At 53.0% G+C, this 17,641-nt stretch overlaps 1 protein-coding gene across 4 annotated transcripts in view; it reads left to right on the top strand.

The window, feature by feature from the left end:
• The window catches only part of vti1a (vesicle transport through interaction with t-SNAREs 1A), a 171,253-nt gene that overhangs the window by 302 nt on the left and 153,310 nt on the right, over positions 1-17,641 (top strand). For all 4 annotated transcript variants that reach the window (NM_001078762.1, XM_031905171.1, XM_031905169.1 and 1 more), the window contains 2 exon segments: positions 2,308-2,366; positions 6,790-6,900. In NM_001078762.1, the coding sequence (NP_001072230.1) occupies positions 2,308-2,366; positions 6,790-6,900 (170 nt within the window).

Below are 17,641 nucleotides of genomic sequence, written 5' to 3'. Positions count from 1 at the left end.
AATAACAAGTGTCAGGGGCGGGAAGCTAGTGGGGAGACATGGGAGGGGGCCACAGGGGGTCAGACATGGGAGGGGCACAGGGGTCAGACATGGAGGGGGCACAGGGGGTCAGACAATGGGAGGGGCACAGGGGGTCAGACATGGGAGGGGCACAGGGGCAGACATGGGAGGGGGCACAGGGGGGGACAGGGGCACAGGGGGCATGGGAGGGGCACAGGGGGCAGACATGGGGGGCACAGGGGGCAGACATGGGAAGGGGCACAGGGGGGCAGACATGGGAGGGGGCACAGGGGGTCAGACATGGGCACAGGGGTCAGCAGGGGGGCACAGAGGGGTCAGACATGGAGGGGCACAGGGGGTCAGACATGGGAGGGGCACAGGGGTCAGACATGGGAGGGGCACAGGGGGGCAGACATGGGAGGGGGGGGACATGGGAGGGGGCACAGGGGGTCAGACATGGAAGGGGGCACAGGGGGTCAGACATGGGAGGGGCACAGGGGGGAGACATGGGCACAGGGGGTCAGACATGGGAGGGGGCACAGGGGTCAGACATGGGAAGGGGCACAGGGGTCAGACATGGGAGGGGGCAACAGGGGGGCAGACCACAGGGGTCAGACATGGGCAGGGGGGCAGACATGGGAGGGGGCACAGGGGGTCAGACATGGGAGGGGGCACAGGGGGTCAGACATGGAAGGGGCACAGGGGTGGGCACAGACATGGGAGGGCAGGGGTCAGACGCACAGGGGTTGGGCACAGGGGGCACATGGGGGGGCACACAGACATAGGGGCAGACATGGGGGCACAGGGGTCAGACATGGGCACAGGGGTCAGACATGGGAGGGGGCACAGGGGGTCAGACATGGAAGGGGCACAGGGGGTCAGACATGGGAGGGGGCACAGGGGGTCAGACATGGAAGGGGCACAGGGGTCAGACAGGGAAGGGGCACAGGGGGTCAGACATGGGAGGGGCACAGGGGTCAGACATGGGAGGGGCACGGGGTCAGACATGGGAGGGGCACAGGGGGGCACAGGGGTCACATGAGGGGGCACAGGGGGTCAGACTGGGAGGGGCACAGGGGGTCAGACATGGGAAGGGGCACAGGGGGCAGGGAGGGGCACAGGGGGGGCAGACATGACATGGGAGGGGGCAGACATGGGCACAGGGGGTCAGACATGGGTCAGACATGGGAGGGGGCACAGGGGGTCAGACATGGGAAGGGGCACAGGGGTCAGACATGGGAGGGGCACAGGGGTCAGACATGGGAAGGGGCACAGGGGGTCAGACATGGGAAGGGGCACAGGGGGTCAGACATGAGGAGGGGGGCACAGGGGGTCAGACATGGAAGGGGCACAGGGGGGTCAGAACATGGGAGGGGGCACAGGGGGTCAGACATGGGAGGGGGCACAGGGGGGCAGACATGGGAGGGGCACAGGGGGAGGACATGGGAAGGGGCACAGGGGTCAGACATGGGAGGGGGGCACAGGGGGTCAGACATGGAGGGGGCACAGGGGGTCAGATGGAAGGGGCACAGGGGGTCAGACATGGGAGGGGCACAGGGGTCAGACATGGGAGGGGGCACAGGGGGTCAGACATGGGAGGGGGCACAGGGGTCAGGACATGGGAGGGGGCACAGGGGGTCAACATGGGAGGGGCACAGGGGGTCAGACATGGGAGGGGGCACAGGGGGTCAGACATGGGAGGGGGCACAGGGGGGCAGACATGGGAGGGGGCACAGGGGGGGCAGGAAAGTGGATGTGTGGGAGGGAGAGGAGGGGATATGAGGATAGAAAGGGCAGGTGGGGGTGTAAATGTGATGACCTGATTCTGCCCCACCCTATAATTACCCTGTGTGCCCCAATACTGCCTCGGCCTGTAGCCTGTGAGTAGGGGGGGCCCCATGTAAATGTTGGCCCATAAAAGAGGTCTGGAACCCAGTGGGTAAGGGCCCCTAGTTCCCCTGTCCCTGTGGTTTTCCCAAAGTGTAAATATAATGTATAATCACTATAAAGTGTATATATAGCGAGTGCCCACACTGCCCCAGTATCCCCAGCATCGTGCTGTATAAATACAGATCCTGCGCAGGTACCTGCTAATAAAGGGGGACCTGCTGCCTAAAGCTGACAATCTAGTAAGGGAAGGGGAGGCGCGGGGCTGGGCCCATAGCGGTACCTCTAACCTTGTTTAGGCTTTACTTCTCCTTTAAGCACAGTTAGGGCAGGATTCCTGCAGAGACTACAGGGGGGAATATCTGCCACTCATTCCATCAGGCTGTAACGTAATATTATTTTATTGTGTTTTATTTCCAGATGAAAAGAAGCAAATGATATTAAATGTAGAGAAGCAGCTGGAGGAAGCCCGGGAACTGGTAAGTAATATATATGTGTGTGTGTGTATATATATATATATAATATCTGACCCTACTTGGGCTAATGTGGCCCTATCCATACAGGGAACATGTAATACTCAGGTTATTAGAGGGCCCAGCACTTACATATTGGGGAGCCCAATGGCTAAAGAGTCTGTAATTCCAAAGGGTCATAATTGCCAGACCATAATGAGCCGCCCATCCAGCTAATGAGCCCCAATGTGGGCTAGTGGTAGCCAAGAACCCCAGGTTTGTATCATTGTATCACTGTGTTGGTCGGCAAGGCCTGGGGGGGTGGGGGGTATATTAAAAAAATTAATCAAATTAATTAAAAGACTAAGAAAATCCAAAAGGAACACTTTGGCTACTAACTGAGGTCCCCTGGGAAGAAGGGTCCCACTAACTAAGTATTATAGGGCCCCGATAACTTAGAAGTATAGGGCCCCACTAACTTAGTAGTATAGGGCCCCGATAACTTAGTAGTATAGGGCCCCGTCAACTTATTAGTATAGGGCCCCGTCAACTTATTAGTATAGGGCCCCGTCAACTTATTAGTATAGGGCCCCGTCAACTTAGTAGTATAGGGCCCCGTCAACTTATTAGTATAGGGCCCCGTCAACTTAGTAGTATAGGGCCCCGTCAACTTAGTAGTATAGGGCCCCGTCAACTTAGTAGTATAGGGCCCCGTCAACTTATTAGTATAGGGCCCCGTCAACTTAGTAGTATAGGGCCCCGTCAACTTAGTAGTATAGGGCCCCGTCAACTTAGTAGTATAGGGCCCCGTCAACTTATTAGTATAGGGCCCCGTCAACTTAGTAGTATAGGGCCCCGCTAACTTAGTAGTATAGGGCCCCGCTAACTTAGTAGTATAGGGCCCCGCTAACTTAGTAGTATAGGGCCCCGCTAACTTAGTAGTATAGGGCCCCGTCAACTTAGTAGTATAGGGCCCCGCTAACTTAGTAGTATAGGGCCCCGCTAACTTAGTAGTATAGGGCCCCGCTAACTTTCACACTTTCTTGGGGGTCACCTCGTCTAAGGGGTCCCTGACTGGCATACCCCCCTGAACGATGGCAGTCAGTCTGTTTTGTAATGAATGGAGGGGGGGATGGATTCCCTACATATATAGAGACCCCAAACATGTGGAATTGCCCCCTATTGGTTCCCCTGGTTCCTCCTTCTCACAGCCCGGCATACAGGCTCCAACTTTATTGGGGCCCCTGACTGGAGTAACCCAGTTTAAGGAGATGGTCCCAGGGGTAAATTGGAGCAATAACCAGGGGCAGCTGTGGGTTATACTGGGCAGCTGTGGGTTATACTGGGCCAGCGGAGGGGATGGGGAGCTGTGGGTTATACTGGGCCAGCGGAGGGGATGGGGAGCTGTGGGTTATACTGGGCCAGCGGAGGGGATGGGGAGCTGTGGGTTATACTGGGCCAGCGGAGGGGATGGGGAGCTGTGGGTTATACTGGGCCAGCGGAGGGGATGGGGAGCTGTGGGTTATACTGGGCCAGCGGAGGGGATGGGGAGCTGCAGGTTCCGCTGGCTCAGTGCTGGGTATAATGACTGAGTGGAACAACAAACTGACACTCCCATTCTTCCCATCCGTCACTTTATCCCACGTTCCCTCTCAGAGCAAACAGGTCCGACCGCTCCGTCTCCTGTTCCCTTTTGTTTCCCTCGCACAGTAGCGCTCTGCCTGGGTGTGTATTCCCTGCACCGCTGGTTCTGACCCAATAGCCAACTGGGGTAAACCTGACTCCTGCACTCTATAGGTTATGTAACCAATCCCAACTGGGCCAGCCTTTCCCCATAACTGAGCCCATTCCCTTTATCAGCTTAGTCGCTCTTCCCTGTACTTTCTCTATTTCATTACTGCCCCCCCTTATATATTTATATATAGTGACCCCCCCTTAACTGCCCCTTCCCCAGTGTAACCAATCCCAACTGGGCCAGCCTTTCCCCATAACTGAGGCCCATTTCCCTTTATCAGCTTAGTCGCTCTTCCCTGTACTTTCTCTATTTCATTACTGCCCCCCCTTATATATTTATATATAGTGACCCCCCTTAACTGCCCCCCCAGTGTAACCAATCCCAACTATTCCCCATTAGGAGTTACCAGTCCCTTAACCCCCTTCCCCGCCAGCCTTCCCCATAACCTGAGGCCCATTCCCTTTATCAGCTTAGTCGCTCTTCCCTGTACTTCTCTATTCTTCATTACTGCCCCCCCCTTATATATTCCTTATATTAGTGAACCCCCCTTAAACTGCCCCTTCCCAGTGTAACCAATCCCAAACTGGGCCAGCCCTTTCCCCATAACTGAGCCCATTCCCTTTATCAGCTTAGTCGCTCTTCCCTGTACTTTCTCTATTCATTACTGCCCCCCCCCTATATATTTATATATTAGTGACCCCCCCCCTTAACTGCCCCCCCCCCCCCCCCCAGTGTAACCAATCCCAACTGGCCAGCCTTTCCCATAACTGAGCCCATTCCCTTTATCAGCTTAGTCGCTCTTCCCTGTACTTTCTCTATTTCATTACTGCCCCCCCCTTATATATTTATATATAGTGACCCCCCCCTTAACTGCCCCCCCAGTGTAACCAATCCCAACTTGGCCAGCCTTTCCCATAACTGAGCCCATTCCCTTTATCAGCTTAGTCGCTCTTCCCTGTACTTTCTCTATTTCATTACTGCCCCCCCCTTATATATTTATATATAGTGACCCCCCCCCTTAACTGCCCCTTCCCCAGTGTAACCAATCCCAACTGGGCCAGCCTTTCCCCATAACTGAGCCCATTCCCTTTATCAGCTTAGTCGCTCTTCCCTGTACTTTCTCTATTTCATTACTGCCCCCCCTTATATATTTATATATAGTGACCCCCCCTTAACTGCCCCTTCCCCAGTGTAACCAATCCCAACTGGGCCAGCCTTTCCCCATAACTGAGCCCATTCCCTTTATCAGCTTAGTCTGTACTTTCTCTATTTCATCTCTGATTCCTACCCATAATGCCATTCTCCACAACATAATTCTGAATATGATCCCTTAACAAACTCTCAAATAACTTGCACACCACAGATGTCAGACTTACTGGCCTATAGTTGCCAGGCTGAGCCCATTATCCCATTGTTAGATATTTGAATCAGCTTTCCTCTGATACGTAGGTACCATACCAGATGAAAGAGAGTCTGAGAAAATAAGAAATAGAAGCCTGGCTCAAACTGAACTAAGCTCTCTTAGTGCCCGGCCAGCCCTATACCCACGGGTCGGGTGGGTTCGGGCCGACCTTGGCACTCCATTTGGTGGTCGTGGGTGGGTTCGGGTTGAGCTTTTCTGCCTGCAGCCTTACACTGCTATGAATATACTTGACACACGTTTTGGAATTAGTCTTTGCTTGTGAATAATTCAGGTCTTTATTTTCTATTTTTGCTTTAACTGCAGCTTTACAACCATTTTGTGCCTTTAAACATGATTTATATGTCTCTGTTCCAATTGTATTTAGCAAAAAAACGTGTTGTACAAGTTCCAGGGAGAATTTTAATCCTCAATAAAAACAAATTACTGTTCTCTGCATGAGTAGTTTTATGGTATCTCTTTGTACAGGCTATGAGCAAACTTAGGGGGCTGTTCCTGCTGAATTGTGCTTAGTACAGGGGAATCCCTATGTGCCATAGTTTTATGGTATCTCTCTGTACAGGCTATGAGCAAACTTAGGGGGCTGTTCCTGCTGAATTGTGCTTAGTACAGGGGAATCCCTATGTGCCATAGTTTTATGGTATCTCTCTGTACAGGCTATGAGTAAACTTAGGGGGCTGTTCCTGCTGAATTGTACTTAGTACAGGGGAATCCCTATGTGCCATAGTTTTATGGTATCTCTCTGTACAGGCTATGGGCAAACTTAGGGGGCTGTTCCTGCTGAATTGTGCTTAGTACAGGGGAATCCCTATGTGCCATAGTTTTATGGTATCTCTTTGTACAGGCTATGCACAAACTTAGGGGGCTGTTCCTGCTGAATTGTGCTTAGTACAGGGGAATCCCTATGTGCCATAGTTTTATGGTATCTCTTTGTACAGGCTATGCACAAACTTAGGGGGCTGTTCCTGCTGAATTGTGCTTAGTACAGGGGAATCCCTATGTGCCATAGTTTTATGGTATCTCTCTGTACAGGCTATGGGCAAACTTAGGGGGCTGTTCCTGCTGAATTGTGCTTAGTACAGGGGAATCCCTATGTGCCATAGGTTTATGGTATCTCTCTGTACAGGCTATGGGCAAACTTAGGGGGCTGTTCCTGCTGAATTGTGCTTAGTACAGAGGAATCCCTATGTGCCATAGTTTTATGGTATCTCTCTGTACAGGCTATGGGCAAACTTAGGGGGCTGTTCCTGCTGAATTGTGCTTAGTGTTAACCACTGTATATTTCTCATTGGCAGTTGGAGCAGATGGACCTGGAGGTGCGGGAGATCCCGGTGCAGAGTCGCGCCATGTACAGTAACCGTATGCGCAGCTACAAGCAGGAGATGGGCAAACTGGACGCTGACTTTGTAAGTTGCAAATACAGTTGTACCAACCCGTGTTCTTAACCAACAGCACATGTTTAGAGACACGCTAACAACACGCTAACAACATTGTTCAGTGTGAGAGAAGGGAGAAATGATTTATTTGCACTCTCTAGCCTTAAGGTGGCCATACACGAGGCGATTTCGCTCGTTGTGCGATGAACGATTATATCGACAAACGATCGTATGGCGATCGAGTTCCCATACGATATGCCATCCACGGGCAACGATAATTCGGGAAAGATTTTGTCGCATCATTATCGTAAAATACCTACGATCGTACATCTACGTACGATCGATGTCGTTGCTGGCAATCGTGACATGCGCAGAGAACAATCGTTGAAAGACAAATGTCTGACACTCACATCAACTGGCAGATTTTATCGTTAAACGACCAAAATTTTTAAACCTGGCCGATCGATTTTGGGGACGATAATGTCGGCTCGTTTAGTGGGCCGACGATCGTTCGTACACCACCAACTATACGATAACTTAACGATAGCATCGGATCATTCGGGAATCGGTCGTTTGTAAGTAAAAAATCGGTCCGTGTATGGCCACCTTTACTGTCTGCTGTACTGCTTGTGCTCTCAGCCAGTTACAATGGATACTGGCACACCGACTGGATCACTGAGAGCAGGAATATTTTTCCTTTAATAGTTCCAGTCGGCTCTCACCAATAGCAACCTGAATTCTATTGGGCAATTGGTTTAACCCTGTAAGTGCTGTTGCAAGAACTAATTCCCTTACATATCTGTGCCCTGGGTACCCCTGGAACTATAGCGGGGTGACTGTTACCCCAATGTTTCTATATATCTGTAACCTTGTTATGGGCTAAGGGGGCCCAGCCTGAAGGCCAGTTAGGGGGGGATTTGGGGTGAGTGCTTATTTGTGCCCTGGGTACCCCTGGAACTATAGCGGGGTGACTGTTACCCCAATGTTTCTATATATCTGTAACCTTGTTATGGGCTAAGGGGGCCCAGCCTGAAGGCCAGTTAGGGGGGATTTGGGGTGAGTGCTTATTTGTGCCCTGGGTACCCCTGGAACTATAGCGGGGTGACCGTTACCCCAATGTTTCTATATATCTGTAACCTTGTTATGGGCTAAGGGGGCCCAGCCTGAAGGCCAGTTAGGGGGGGATTTGGGGTGAGTGCTTATTTGTGCCCTGGGTACCCCTGGAACTATAGCGGGGTGACTGTTACCCCAATGTTTCTATATATCTGTAACCTTGTTATGGGCTAAGGGGGCCCAGCCTGAAGGCCAGTTAGGGGGGGATTTGGGGTGAGTGCTTATTTGTGCCCTGGGTACCCCTGGAACTATAGCGGGGTGACTGTTACCCCAATGTTTCTATATATCTGTAACCTTGTTATGGGCTAAGGGGGCCCAGCCTGAAGGCCAGTTAGGGGGGGATTTGGGGTGAGTGCTTATTTGTGCCCTGGGTACCCCTGGAACTATAGCGGGGTGACTGTTACCCCAATGTTTCTATATATCTGTAACCTTGTTATGGGCTAAGGGGGCCCAGCCTGAAGGCCAGTTAGGGGGGGATTTGGGGTGCTTATTTGTGCCCTGGGTACCCTTGGAACTATAGCGGGGTGACTGTTACCCCAATGTTTCTATATATCTGTAACCTTGTTATGGGCTAAGGGGGCCCAGCCTGAAGGCCAGTTAGGGGGGGGATTTGGGGTGAGTGCTTATTTGTGCCCTGGGTACCCCTGGAACTATAGCGGGGTGACTGTTACCCCAATGTTTCTATATATCTGTAACCTTGTTATGGGCTAAGGGGGCCCAGCCTGAAGGCCAGTTAGGGGGGATTTGGGGGTGCTTATTTGTGCCCTGGGTACCCCTGGAACTATAGCGGGGTGACTGTTACCCCAATGTTTCTATATATCTGTAACCTTGTTATGGGCTAAGGGGGCCCAGCCTGAAGGCCAGTTAGGGGGGATTTGGGGTGAGTGCTTATTTGTGCCCTGGGTACCCCTGGAACTATAGCGGGGTGACTGTTACCCCAATGTTTCTATATATCTGTAACCTTGTTATGGGCTAAGGGGGCCCAGCCTGAAGGCCAGTTAGGGGGGGATTTGGGGTGCTTATTTGTGCCCTGGGTACCCTTGGAACTATAGCGGGGTGACTGTTACCCCAATGTTTCTATATATCTGTAACCTTGTTATGGGCTAAGGGGCCCAGCCTGAAGGCCAGTTAGGGGGGGATTTGGGGTGAGTGCTTATTTGTGCCCTGGGTACCCCTGGAACTATAGCAGGGTGACTGTTACCCCAATGTTTCTATATATCTGTAACCTGGTTATGGGCTAAGGGGGCCCAGCCTGAAGGCCAGTTAAGGGGGGATTTGGGGTGAGTGCTTATTTGTGCCCTGGGTACCCCTGGAACTATAGCAGGGTGACTGTTACCCCAATGTTTCTATATATCTGTAACCTTGTTATGGGCTAAGGGGGCCCAGCCTGAAGGCCAGTTAGGGGGGATTTGGGGTGAGTGCTTATTTGTGCCCTGGGTACCCCTGGAACTATAGCAGGGTGACTGTTACCCCAATGTTTCTATATATCTGTAACCTTGTTATGGGCTAAGGGGGCCCAGCCTGAAGGCCAGTTAGGGGGGGATTTGGGGTGAGTGCTTATTTGTGCCCTGGGTACCCCTGGAACTATAGCGGGGTGACTGTTACCGCAATGTTTCTATATATCTGTAACCTTGTTATGGGCTAAGGGGGCCCAGCCTGAAGGCCAGTTAGGGGGGGATTTGGGGTGAGTGCTTATTTGTGCCCTGGGTACCCCTGGAACTATAGCGGGGTGACTGTTACCGCAATGTTTCTATATATCTGTAACCTTGTTATGGGCTAAGGGGGCCCAGCCTGAAGGCCAGTTACGGGGGGGATTTGGGGTGAGGGCTTATTTGTGCCCTGGGTATAATGTTTCCCTATTACAGTAATGCAGAAGGCAATGGGAGGTAATACCCAGAGTTAGTCACTAGGTGGCACTGTTGCTGTTTTGTTTTTATATATGGAAAAAGCTTGATTTGCCTCTGACTAAATGTGACTGATCTGATGAATTATATATTTCGGGCAGGATTTGCATCGCTATATTGGCTGAATGTTTTATTAACCATCCCAGTGCAACTGTCAGCCTATTAAACAGATCCAGTGGCGCCCGTGTAGAGAGAGAGACCCCAGAATAAATCCATTTTGTCAAATTGTGTTCCTGGCTGTTTAATTATCTCTCCCTTTCATGTCGCTTGTATTTTCCCTCCAATCTGCCGAGATGCCGAAATTAGCGGCGCGTTGGGCTCCCGACACGGCCTGGATATTAAAACACTCAGCTTGTTAACGGAAAGTTCCGGAATTCTGCGCTTAACCGATAAACGCTAATCCGATTTCCATTATGGGCAAGTTTCTGTACATTTGGGGGGTTCTGCTTTGTATATAGAGTTTGGGGTTCCGTAAGCAGCAAAGAGGAGGGGCCTATGGGGTATACTGAGTATCTAAAGGACAAGTTAAACCGTAGGCAGAATATTCTTATTAATGAGATTGATCCTGCCTGTCCCATATGTTCCGTTTCCTAACGAGCAGGTATTTATGGCAATTAGTAACTGTTGGGTTTGTACCTTCCAGGCTGGCAGGGAATGGGTTAATAATGGGGGGATCAGTACCGGGCTGGGTATAAACCGGGCCTGACAGACACAAACCAATGGCGACAATTTGATTGGGGGAGAGAGAAGTTTCCCTGACACATTCGCTGTCTGCGTTTAGTTTATCAGTCGGCGCCGTGACATGTGATTGTCAGCTCCCGCTATCGGCCCGGGCCCAGGAATGATACGCGTCGCACTTAGGGCTGATGAAAGGCGATGGCGCCGGCTGACAGGCGCCGCTCCAAAGAGCGTGTAGGTGCCAATGTGGCGCCCCCGTCCCACCCGCGCTCATAGGGACTGACAGGACAAATCAGAGTGTCGACAAGGATTCCGCCGCCGCCGCCATTATCCTTCCCCGTAGCAACACAAACATCACCTGGAAATGCAGATTATTTCCCTCTGGTGGCTAAAAAGAGGCAAAAATGAGAGATTTATGGGAAGTAAAGGGTTACTGGGGGCTCATTAGCCAAAGCCAATGGGGCTCTCAAGGCAACGTTACACCTGGAATGTTAGGGGAAATACTGCATTATGGGTAAAAAAAAGTGGCCCAAAAATGCCCCGCCGTATGTGCCCAGTTGCCCAGTCGGCTCATCCTTACCTGGTCTGGCCGCCAAAGGGAGGAGCCAAAGCCTTCTCATTGGATCACTTGGCCCCTGGGGTAAGGATTGGATCACTTGGCCCCTGGGGTAACAATTGGATCACTTGGCCCCTGGGGTAACAATTGGATCACTTGGCCCCTGGGGTAACAATTGGATCACATAGGGGCCCTGTGGTAACAATTGGATCACATAGGGGCCCTGTGGTAACAATTGGATCGCTTGGCCCCTGGGGTAACAATTGGATCACTTGGCCCTGGGGTAACAATTGGATCACTTGGCCCCTGGGGTAACGATTGGATCACTTGGCCCTGGGGTAACAATTGGATCACTTGGCCCCTGGGGTAACGATTGGATCGCCTGGCCCCTGGGGTAACGATTGGATCACTTGCCCCCTGGGGTAACGATTGGATCACTTGGCCCCTGGGGTAACGATTGGATCGCTTGGCCCCTGGGGTAACGATTGGATCGCCTGGCCCCTGGGGTAACGATTGGATCACTTGCCCCCTGGGGTAACGGTTGGATCACTTGGCCCCTGGGGTAACGATTGGATCGCTTGGCCCCTGGGGTAACGGTTGGATCACTTGGCCCCTGGGGTAACAATTGGATAACTTGGCCCCTGGGGTAACAATTGGATTACTTGGCCCCTGGGGTAACAATTGGATCACTTGGCCCCTGGGGTAACGATTGGATCACTTGGCCCCTGGGGTAACAATTGGATTACTTGGCCCCTGGGGTAACAATTGGATCACTTGGCCCCTGGGGTAACGATTGGATCGCTTGGCCCCTGGGGTAACAATTGGATTACTTGGCCCCTGGGGTAACAATTGGATCACTTGGCCCCTGGGGTAACGATTGGATCGCTTGGCCCCTGGGGTAACGATTGGATCACTTGGCCCCTGGGGTAACGATTGGATCGCTTGGCCCCTGGGGTAACGATTGCATAACTTGGCCCCTGGGGTAACAATTGGATCACATAGGGGCCCTGGGGTAACAATTGGATCACATAGGGGCCCTGGGGTAACAATTGGATCACATAGGGGCCCTGGGGTAACAATTGGATCACATAGGGGCCCTGGGGTAACAATTGGATCACATAGGGGCCCTGGGGTAACGATTGGATCACATAGGGGCCCTGGGGTAACAATTGGATCACATAGGGGCCCTGGGGTAATGATTGGATCACATAGGGGCCCTGGGGTAACAATTGGATCACATAGGGGCCCTGGGGTAACAATTGGATCACATAGGGGCCCTGGGGTAACAATTGGATCACATAGGGGCCCTGGGGTAACAATTGGATCACATAGGGGCCCTGTGGAGATTTCCCATCCGGTCAGGGTCCAGTTTACATCAGACTGAGCCCCCAGCCATAGGCGGCCAATATGTTGCCCATTGGGCGAGGAGTCGCTGGGTGCAGGCCGAGCGCAGGAAACCGGTGCCAATGGGCAAGGGGCCTTGGCACAACTCCCGGCAGTGACCCAAATCCAGCTGTTGGCGGTGCTGCTCGGGTGGGAAGCCGGTTTGGCGCAGGCGTTGGGGCTAATGAGCCGCTGGTTGGGATAATGGGGCTGTGAGCGCGGGGGTCCCTGGGGGGAGACGCAGGCTATTTCTTTCCCTGTAACTGAGTATTGTTCTTCCCCCCTTGATTGGGCCAGAAATAGCAGTGCCGGGCCGGGCTGACATGCCTCGTAGCCGTGCCTTTTATCTGCGGGGGGGCGCCGCGCGCCTAATGCAACTGTCATTTACTGAAATCTATTGGGTAAAGTCACTGTGATGTTCAAAGGGGGTGACAAGATTCTCGCTGGCAGCCAAACCCTGGCGCCTCTCCAGTAGCCCCCGGCACCGGCACCGAGCCCACTTACACAGGAGCCCTCGTTACTAGCACCCCCTGCCCCCCAACCCCTTCCCTCTGCCCCCCCGCCACCGAGCCCAAAGGAGCCCTCGTTAGTAGCACACCCTGCCCCCCAACTCTTCCCTCTGCCCCCCCGGCACCGAGCCCACAGGAGCCCTCGTTAGTAGCACACCCTGCCCCCCAACTCTTCCCTCTGCCCCCCCAGCCCCCGGCACCGGCACTGAGCCCGCTTATACAGGAGCCGTTGTTAGTAGCACCCCCTGCCCCCCAATCCCTTCCCTCTGCCCCCCCAGCACCGGCACCGAGCCCAGAGTGGCACTTACACAGGAGCCGTCGTTAGTAGCACCCCCTGCCCCCCCAACTCTGCCCCCCCAGCCCCTGGCACCGAGCCCAGAGTGGCACTTACACAGGAGCCCTCGTTAGTAGCACCCCCTGCCCCCCAACTCTGCCCCCCCAGCACTTGCACCGAGCCCACAGGAGCCATTGTTAGTAGCACCCCCTGCCCCCCAACTCTGCCCCCCCAGCCCCCAACTCCGGCACCGAGCCCAGAGTGGCACTTACACAGGAGCCCTCGTTACTAGCACCCCCTGCCCCCCAACTCTGCCCCCCCGGCACCGAGCCCACAGGAGCCATTGTTAGTAGCACCCCCTGCCCCCCAACTCTGCCCCCCCCCCACCTCTCCCCTCTGCTCCCCCACCTCTCCCCTCTTGCATTAACCCCAGGCATGCTGGTAAGATCATAGTATGGATTTCAAGCACTGTATTAACCCCAGACATACCAGTAAGGTCACTGCAGAAACTGGATAACAAGCCTATGGTATAACATAGGACCAGCGTCATATAATTTAAAGGCAAAGTAACTTTTATTTTCCATTTGTTCCTCAGCGGCAACTACACTAACATCCCTGGGTCTCTCCAGAACCCAAATCTTATGCCTCGGAGCAATAGCACAGTATCTCACTGATCCAGGTTCTGATGGGCCGACTCCCAAGCCATTGCCATTTATTCCTATGTGCCTTTATATTACTTTCCCACTCAGACTGTAAGCTCTGCGGGGCAGGGAGCAGACACTGTATCAGGGGGCGGGGTCTCCGTATGAAACGTTCAGGTTTAATTGGGATGAATTGCCGTTAGTCCCCCCCCCATAAATCATGTGCGGCGAGTGACAATAACCCCTCCCCTCCCACCAACTCAGCCGCATACATCTGCATATTAATGGGGGGGGACCCTTGAACTGCTGAACAATTTGTTATGATCCCCGGTGACAGCGCAGAGGGCGGGCAGTGACACCAATGGGATTTGATTTGTTACACGGGAAAGGGGGAGGGGCTACTGTTACTCAGCGCAGAGACCCCCCCCAGAATCCCCCAGAATTAACATTAACATTGAAAATTGTATCATTTGGGGACAACAAATTGTCATTTTCAGTTGCTGGAGCTTCATAGTCACGTGATTTGGGTTCAGTTCTGTGGAAAATATGAAACACTGGGGGGGCAGGAACTGCCTCGGGGCAGCTTCGGGGTGAGAATTGCCCCTGGGAGGGGCTATCACTATTACATCACCAAGGGGGAGGGACTTTGCTTACATTAATTAGTCGGACTTTTGCCAAAACCCCTCTGTGGTTCCTATGAACCTGCTCCTTATTCCCCCCAGGTACCCAGCAGTGTTGGGGTGCAGCGGAACCCGGATTTTGATTGGCAACTTTCTGTGGGAAAGGGGAGGGGCAAGAGGCAGTTCATTAAATTACCTACTTTCAAATATATAATAAGCTACTCCTTATCTAAAAGCCTGACTAGAGCCAGGGGGGTGGAGAGGGGTTTGTTTATACAGAGGTCGCTATCTCTGCAAGTGAGTGAGGAGGAAGTAGCAGGAGGGAAGAGGTTGTGCTGGTGCTGCCATTGAGCCATTGTTGAGAGCAATCAGAACCGGAACCAACAGTTCAGGGAATACAGGCAGATATGTATATGCTTAGAATTGTATTACAGAAATTAAATTATTTTTTTTGGGGGGGGGGCGCAGTTCCCCTTTAAGAGTAAGACAGCGGCTGCACGGAGCGGGGATCAGATAACGGCAACATTTACCGCTGATACCAGATACTAATTGTATTGTAATTCTCCAGATAATCATCAAAGGCTTCTGGAAAGGGAAAATGTTAATTGTAGGAAATGGTGCCAAGCTGTGCCGGGTGCAGTACCACTAAGTGCCACTGGGTGGCAGCAGAGATCCGCTGGATCGTTATTGTGTTTGTGAGGGTACAAAGGAATTCATGTATTCCCATTACAGGTAAAGGAGCTGAGTATCTGGGTATAAATATAATTAGTGTGGCTTTGTGTGTATAGAGGGGGCATTAGATTGTAAGCTCCACGGGGGCAGTATAGGCAAAGAATGGGTTTCGGGCCAGTACCCACTAACACTATGATCCTGGTGCCAATGGGGACACAGATTGGTCCATGATTTAGATCGGTGACTAATGAAAAACAAGCAAAGTTCAGGCAGGTTTAGGTGTATGGCCGATGGGGTATTTATTTGGGGGTGCGGTGTATGTATAAACATGCTCTGATTGGTTCTTATTCATCTGGAATCCAACAATTTGTAGCTGTCGGCACAGGAGCATCGTACTGGTATGAAATTGCTGCCCCCCCTTCCCGCTTGTGTTGGCGCCTTCCCCCATATAAACTCAACGGCCCACAAATTCTGTTCATGTAATGGCAGGGCCCCCCAACGAATTCTGTTCATGTAATGGCAGGGCCCCCCAACGAATTCTGTTCATGTAATGTCCTGGCCCCCCGACAGATTCTGTTCATGTAATGGCCGGGCCCCCCGACGAATTCTGTTCATGTAATGTCCTGGCCCCCCGACAGATTCTGTTCATGTAATGGCCGGGCCCCCCGACGAATTCTGTTCATGTAATGTCCTGGCCCCCCGACAGATTCTGTTCATGTAATGGCCGGGCCCCCCGACGAATTCTGTTCATGTAATGGCCGGGCCCCCCGACAGATTCTGTTCATGTAATGGCCGGGCCCCCCGACAGATTCTGTTCATGTAATGGCCGGGCCCCCCGACAGATTCTGTTCATGTAATGGCCGGGCCCCCCCGACACATTCTGTTCATGTAATGGCCGGGCCCCCGACTAATTTGGTTCATGTAATGGCCGGGCCCCCCTGACAGATTCTGTTCATGTAATGGCACGGCCCCCCCGACACATTCCATTCATGTAATGGCCGAACCCCCGACACATTCTGTTCATGTAATGGCCGACCCCCCTACAGATTCCGTTCATGTAATTGCCGACCCCCCGACACATTCTTATCATGTAATGGCCGGGCCCCCTGACACATTCTGTTTATGTAATGGCCGGGCCCCCCGACAGATTCCGTTCATGTAATGGCCGGGGCCCCCCGACAAATTCTGTTCATGTAATGGCCGAGCTCCCAACACATTCTGTTCATGTAATGGCCGGGCCCCCGACTAATTTGGTTCATGTAATGGCCGGGCCCCCCGACTAATTCTGTTCATGTAATGGCCGGGCCCCCCGACAGATTCTGTTCATGTAATGGCACGGCCCCCCCGACACATTCCATTCATGTAATGGCCGAACCCCCGACACAATCTGTTCATGTAATGGCCGACCCCCCGACACATTCTGTTCATGTAATGGCCGACCCCCCGACACATTCCGTTCGTGTAATGGCACGGCCCCCCGACACATTCTGTTCATGTAATGGCCGACCCCCCTACAGATTCCGTTCATGTAATTGCCGACCCCCTGACACATTCTTATCATGTAATGGCCGGGCCCCCTGACACATTCTGTTTATGTAATGGCTGGGCCCCCCGACAGATTCCGTTCATGTAATGGCCGGGCCCCCGACACATTCTGTTCATGTAATGGCCGGGCCCCCCGACACATTCTGTTCATGTAATGGCCGGGCCCCCCGACACATTCTGTTCATGTAATGGCCGGGCCCCCCGACACATTCTGTTCATGTAATGGCCGGGCCCCCCGACACATTCCGTTCATGTAATGGCCGGGGCCCCCCGACACATTCTGTTCATGTAATGGCCGGGCCCCCGACACATTCTGTTCATGTAATGGCCGGGCCCCCGACACATTCCGTTCATGTAATGGCCGGGGCCCCCCGACACATTCCGTTCATGTAATGGCCGGGCCCCCTGACACATTCCGTTCATGTAATGGCCGGGGCCCCCCGACACATTCTGTTCATGTAATGGCCGGGCCCCCCGACACATTCTGTTCATGTAATGGCCGGGCCCCCCGACACATTCCGTTCATGTAATGGCCGGGCCCCCAGCAGGCACCACAGTAGAGCTGAGTGAGTTCTGTGGCTTCGGGGGGGCACGGCGGCGCCGGAGGAACCCGCAATCTCTGTCCTTCAGGGTTTTATATCAAACAAAATCTGCTCTCACTCATTGTTTCTGCTAATGAAGTTCCAGGCTCCGAGCGGCGCCGAGATCCGACTACTGAAGGGTTTCACTACTGCGCTCACTGCTTGTCCTCTCTGCACTCAAACACTAACGAAACACTCAATAGACTGGCACTCTAATGGCTCACAGCTCTCTCTCTGCTAATGTGGGAGCTTCTCTTTCTCCTTTCTGCCCCACAGTCACTACTATCTAAGGCCC

This window comes from Xenopus tropicalis, chromosome 7 (genome assembly GCF_000004195.4).
Source record: "Xenopus tropicalis strain Nigerian chromosome 7, UCB_Xtro_10.0, whole genome shotgun sequence".
NCBI lineage: Eukaryota > Metazoa > Chordata > Amphibia > Anura > Pipidae > Xenopus > Xenopus tropicalis.
This window is presented reverse-complemented; position numbering and strand designations above follow the sequence as displayed.